Source organism: Pteropus alecto, unplaced genomic scaffold (assembly GCF_000325575.1).
Source record: "Pteropus alecto unplaced genomic scaffold, ASM32557v1 scaffold14, whole genome shotgun sequence".
In the NCBI taxonomy this organism is placed as follows: Eukaryota; Metazoa; Chordata; class Mammalia; order Chiroptera; family Pteropodidae; genus Pteropus; species Pteropus alecto.
This window is the reverse complement of record NW_006436810.1, coordinates 10,066,586-10,072,772: the sequence shown is the minus strand read 5'-3', so window position 1 is coordinate 10,072,772 and position 6,187 is coordinate 10,066,586. Positions and strand designations below refer to the sequence as shown.

The 6,187-nt window shown below is 37.2% G+C and overlaps 1 protein-coding gene across 1 annotated transcript in view; it reads right to left on the bottom strand.

Moving 5' to 3' along the window:
• Positions 1 to 6,187, bottom strand: part of SERPINB7 (serpin family B member 7) — a 21,520-nt gene that overhangs the window by 3,860 nt on the left and 11,473 nt on the right. The window contains exons 4-5 of the mRNA XM_006913758.2: positions 3,599 to 3,716; positions 1,317 to 1,459 (exon numbers count right to left, since the gene is read on the bottom strand). Of these exons, the coding sequence (XP_006913820.1) occupies positions 1,317 to 1,459; positions 3,599 to 3,716 (261 nt within the window). The remainder of the gene's footprint in view (positions 1 to 1,316; positions 1,460 to 3,598; positions 3,717 to 6,187) is intronic.

Genomic DNA, 6,187 nt, shown 5'->3' with positions numbered 1-6,187 from the left:
CCACTTCCAGACTTTGTTCTCACCATGCAGCCCCATCACTAAAATTCTAGTGCTTCCTAATAGCCTTCCTGTTGGGACTGTACAGATAACGTCTCTCAAGACAGGCTGCATTTTTTTTTAAGATTTATTATATATTTTTCATCTACAAATTTTGAAATATTTCTACGCTGCTCTCTTTGTTCCCATAGAGACACTGCATTATAAACTTGCTTTGCAAGGCTCTCCTTATGACCCTGCAGTCATGGACACGAGGCCGGGCTGGCTGCTCTCCATGCGGGCTGCAGGGGGCAGTCACTGGTCGTGCTAGTCGATGTTCTACTCAAGCCTCCTTCCTCTCAAATGCCTCCCAAATACCTTCCTCCAGCCGTACCCGTGGATACAGCCTGCCTAGGTGGCCTTCTCTCCCCCATCTCCTCACTCATCCAGTGATCTTTGATTTCTATCAGCATTCAGCACTCCTGTGTCTTAAACTTCCGATATGGGAAAATGCATAAAGAACATTTCGATAACATTTTCCACTTGAAAAATAAAGCTAAGCTTAAAAATTAAACCTGAATTTCTCTATCTCAACGTAGAAGATTAAACATTTGAACACTGGAGATGAATTAATGGAATCACTTTAGTTCATTTGTGAGGAGGTCTATAGTGGTTGACTTGCCTAAGATAAGGCGGCTTCTGTGAGGCAGGGCAAGGACCTCAATGCAGTGTTTCTGACTCAAAGGCCTTTGATGTTTCTACTATACTAAGATTATTGTGTACAAATTGGTAAAAAAAAAAAAAAAAAAAAACAAGAACACGTTTTATAAAGATTGGTTAAGGTGGTTTATATCAAAAAGTAATAAAGAAACAGATATAACCAATACTTGAAAATGCATAATTTTATTAAGCATAACTTTCTTCATTGTAAAAGGAAACATATCTTTGCTTTTACTCAGGAAAAATTATTGATATTAAGTGACTCTGACTGTGAACCCCACAGTGAGAATCACAAAAAAATAAAACTTTCTTTCATATTTTATTCACCTAAGCCACTTACTAAACTATCTTAAAATAAATTCCTATTATATTACTTTTCTCAATTTCAAATAAATTTTAAGAAATATCAGTTTACATGACACCTCCAGTTGTGTTCCATAACCTGCATTAGCAGAAAAATAGAAAGTTTATTTTATAGAGTGTCGTTAATACAGTAGATTAAATGAGTAAAGAAATGACGAACCCAGCATTTGTCTACATAAATACCACAATTTCTGTAAAAAAATAATAATATTGGCAAAACAACAAAACAAACACCTAAGTTAAATAGATTTCCATACCTTGGGAGATTTGAAACGGCAATTTATGGTTTCTTTCTTGATGAAGGCTGACTCCCACTTGCCCTTGAAGTATACAGCATTCACCAGCAACATCACGGCGGATGAGCTTATGCTGCTTTCAAGAACGACGTTCTTGATTTTGCCTTTTGAAAAATAGATTGAGGAAAAAAACGTTAATTTAAATTTAATTTAAATTTTAAAAATTTAAAGGTGAGAGAAGCATATTTTCCTTATCCCGTATAATACTAATAATATTAGTAGTAATCTGCGAGCAATTACTCTGTCCAGCACTTTCTAAACACTTTCTGTGCAATATTCAATTTAATCCTCACAAAATCCCTGTGAGGCAGGCACTGTGATTGTTTCCGGTTCCTGTTGGAGACACTGGAGCGAAGAAAGTTAGGTAAATTGTACAAAGTCGCACGACGAGGAAACCTGGCAACAGGATTCCCATCCAGGAGGACAGTTCCCAGATCCTCTCCCTGCTCGGGGGCACCGAATTGCCTTTATCTCATAGACGAGGCCACAGCACTGCAAAGAGAATTTAACCCATTCTCTCGAAAGATCTAAGTCCTCCCTTCCTTCCACATTCATGAGATTTTGCTCAATGCTCTGCGCTATTCTGGATACTTGGATCACAGCAGTGAAAGGCACGGCATATGCAGTCAGTGGGTTCACATTCCAGAACCGGGGGGGTGGGGGGGGCGGGCAACAAATACACGCAGTTGTGGCATCCTGGTGTCACGGCCACGTGCTTGGTGTGCTGCGGGATCACAGCTTAGATGCACTCATCTCTGTCTGGGCCACCTGCTTGAGCAGAGGGCAAGCTGGGGGACAAGGAGAGCTTATGTAAAGCCGGGACTATTTATTCGAAGACGTGGATGCCTGGAAGAGCAGAGTGTATTTGGGAATCCCTAACTCGTTCTGATGCTGTAGAAAGAGCAAAGTTGGAGTGGCCGGAGGCCCGGGCCAGATAATGAAGAGCCCTTGAATGTCTGGGAAGAATTTCGGATTCTCCTGAAAGCAGTGGAAAATTATCGTTCAGGATCCATTGGAATACAAGAAAGGGCATAGTCATGATAGATCAGATTTGCCTTTCGAAAGGATGGTTCTGGTAGAGGAGGATGAGGGAGATGATGCCACTTGGGTGGGTTTGTTGGAACATTGGCATAATTTGAAATGTTCCCCCAGACAAGTAATGAGTACATGTGCTTATCAAAATGAGAATACTTATACAGAGATTTGCATGAAAAGGGAAAGAACAGAAATAAATAACTTGTCTAAATAGGGAAAGGTATCAGTAATCTGATATCATCAAATGCTAAACACTAAATAGAATCCCATTCAGTTATTACAAAAGTAATTTCAGTTTCTCTTGATTTACGAATAGCATATTTGAAATATGTAGTGGCGAATTATCAAAGTAACCTCCTAATGATGCAATGAACAGAACTAATTGTGGGCTATTGAATGTTTGCATTTAACAGTACAAAGCACATCTCATATTTCTAATACAGCGCCAGACTCAGCAAATACACATACACTGTTCTAAGCATAAATCAAGGCTAAGCCTTAGGTAAAGAAATGGTTAGCTTTGGAATTGGCTGATTACAAAGCAACGATTAATAGATTTCCTTATTTGTTTTGTACGAAACCAGAACATTAGCTGTAATTCATTAGGATGTGAAAGAGACTTACTAATAAAGAGATGTACTTTTTCCTGAAGGTACTATCTGTGCCACATGTATTATTTTGATAAATAAAAAGCATTCTTAAAGACAAACTATGCAACCTTAAGAAAAAGCAACGATATGAAAATATATTTCTCAGACAGTGAGATGTCATCATTTTAACAAGATTCTTCAGTCCAAGAAGGAACAGTAAAATATCGGATTGATCTTTAGAATAAAAATAATGTCCTATAAACTACTCTTAGCCTTGCTCACTAACCAGGTATGAGATATTGAGGATAACTGAGTAAATTACCTTAGCTCGTCACTAGGTCATGAAATGGCCATAATAAAATCTATTTGTCTCACATTATCTTCCAATCAAAAAATATAATGTAATAAACAAGACTTCCGTAAAGTATAAAGCACTCGAATTATTAAGATTCCTTGAAACTACTGCAGACAAACACGAAAGCAGTTTTAAATAACAGCAATCATTACTTCGAATTAAGAGTCTTATATGTGCAAAAGAGTCTTAGCTTTAAAGTTGACAGTTCTCAATATTCACATATAACTGACAAATCTTTCAGATAAATCGGGTATCACACTCACCATTGGTCTTATTTTCGATCCATTTATTAATGTCACGGCTGGTTTCTCCTAAAGCATTTGTAAAGTCAACAGGTTCCACTTTGGCATTGTATAATTTTTCGGCACACTCGATATAGTCCTGTAAATATAAATAATATACATCTCTATAAATAATATGCGGTTCTTGTATTTACAAATCACCACTGACTAAACATATAAGAAATATATTCTTGAATTTGTCTTTTTATTCTCACTATCTTACTCAAAGTCTCACTCCTACCTCAAAGATGAGGAAACATGGCTGGAAATATGAAAATACGTCTAGAAGGGAAGCTGGAGAACTTGAAACTGAATTTGCATAGCAAGCACACGGGGTAACTTAAATTTATCTGAAATGGATCGAGGGGACGAACAGAGATTATGGGTAATACCCACCCCCTTGGTTTTACCACTGTTTTCTCACCATAAATACTTCAACAGCTTCCTAACTAGTCTAACTTGCTAACGTAATCCCCTTCCTGTTGACCACCCTTCAAGGCTGCTTACGATAAAGCCCAAATGCCTGGACCTGGCCTGCAAGGCTCTGCTGATCTGCCCACCACCTCCCTCATTTCTAGCCACCTTCCCCTCATCCTCTGCCCTCTAGCCATCCCAACTACTGAGAGCTCCTCAGAAGGGCCATGTGTCCTCACCCCGGCTTGTTAACAGCATGCCTTCTACCTGGAATGTCCCATAGTTATGGTCATGCCTTACTCGTTTTCTAGTTCCAAGCATAGATGCCTCCCCTTGAAAGACGTCTGCCCTGGGCCCCTCCTGTGTCCTCTAACAGTTCAATCACTTTCATTTTCTGACCAGCTGTTATCATGCTGCATCTTACTTACATTTGAAATTTCCTGAGGCCCTCACAAGACAGTAAATTTCATGAAGTCAGGATCATATACATGCTACTCATTGTATTCTCACCACCTGGTACATTGCCTTGCACATAATAGGTGCTCAGGAGATATTTATTATTTTTAATAAAATGAAATCGTGGCAATCTATCAATACGGCAGCAATACAACAAATACACACATATACATTTTGAGGGGAAAATTTTCATAATTGGAGAAAATAAGATTCATTACGAATCATATGTATTGTCAGAAGGTATGTATCCTGATAAATTTTATAGAATTTTCAACCTTAATAATGAAGATTGGTTAGTTATCCACTGTCTGCTTGCAGGATGAGGTTATCTCCGCAATTTTTGTGTAATTTCCGTGAATAAGGCTCTTTTCATCTCCCGATTGACTGTCCGTATGTCTACTGGCCATTTAAATATGTTCTTTTGTAAAACTGTCAATTCAAGATTTCCTACTGTGATTTCCTCTTTGTGTTTTTCTATTTGTCCACCCACTCACTCTGACAATGGTTACAAAGAGTAGTTTTAAGAACCAGTCCCTGGCCAGGGAAGTTCATAAGTGTAAGGTGTCAACACTTCCAGGAAATTCTAGAAGAGCTTTGGGCCATCAAGAATTTGCTTTTGTGTGTGTCTGTCTGTGTGTGTGTATGTGTGTATGTGATGCATATATTTGTTTAGTCCAGCTAGTATGTCTTGCCAATTTTCTTCAAGCACTGTTGCTTATGTCCCTTAAAGGATACATGAAATGTAAATGACAAAGAATAAAACTATTGAGATTGACTGTCCATATGTCTACTGGCCCTTTAAATATGTTCTTTTGCAAAAATGTCAATTCAAGATTTATAATATTAAGTGTTCTAGTCCTAAACAAAATGTTTCCTTTGTTTTTAAACTCTTCTTTAATTTCTCTTAGCAACTTTTTGTTTCGTGAACAACTTTCATTAGATTTATTCCTACGTAGTTGATGTTTTAGAATGACACTGTGGATGTTACTATTTTTTATTTTAAATAAGTTTATATGTTAACTTTGCTAAGCTCGCTATTAAATCTAATAATTGATTTATAAAATCTTTTTAGGTTTTCTACATACACAATTGTTATCTATGAACAATAATGGTTTTATTTCCTCCTCCCTAATCCAACCACATTTTACATCATTTTCTTCCTGTCTGTGACCTCCAGTTCAATGTTTGTATTATTTATGATTCCAGTAAAATGTTTACAGAAATGTTACAGAAAACTTCCTTGTCTTTCCCGGTGTTAGAACAAAAACATTTGGTATTTACCAAGAATATTTTATGTAGCAAATTTCCTTTCTGGGTTGTAAGAATTTTGTTTTCTGCGTCTATTGAATCGATATTAAGTTCTTTCTCCTTTAATTTCTCAATGGAGTGAATTGTATTTATTGGTTTTTGAATGGTAAGCCAAGATTGAATTCCTTACTCATCTCTGCATCCCCACCGTGTCTTTTATGGCTCTTTGCACTTGGTCAGTGCTCAGGAAATGGTTGTCGAATATTGAATGAAAGTGTTACATTGGTGGCACTTTAGTTTTAGCTGCCACAGCAATACTATGCATAATTTTCATTCTCAACACATATCAAAGATTCAAAATTACAAGTTAAACCATAAAGGTTTAGAGCCATAGAGACTATTTATAATAATTCTCTCATTTTATCAACAACGAAACTGAAGTCAAGACATATC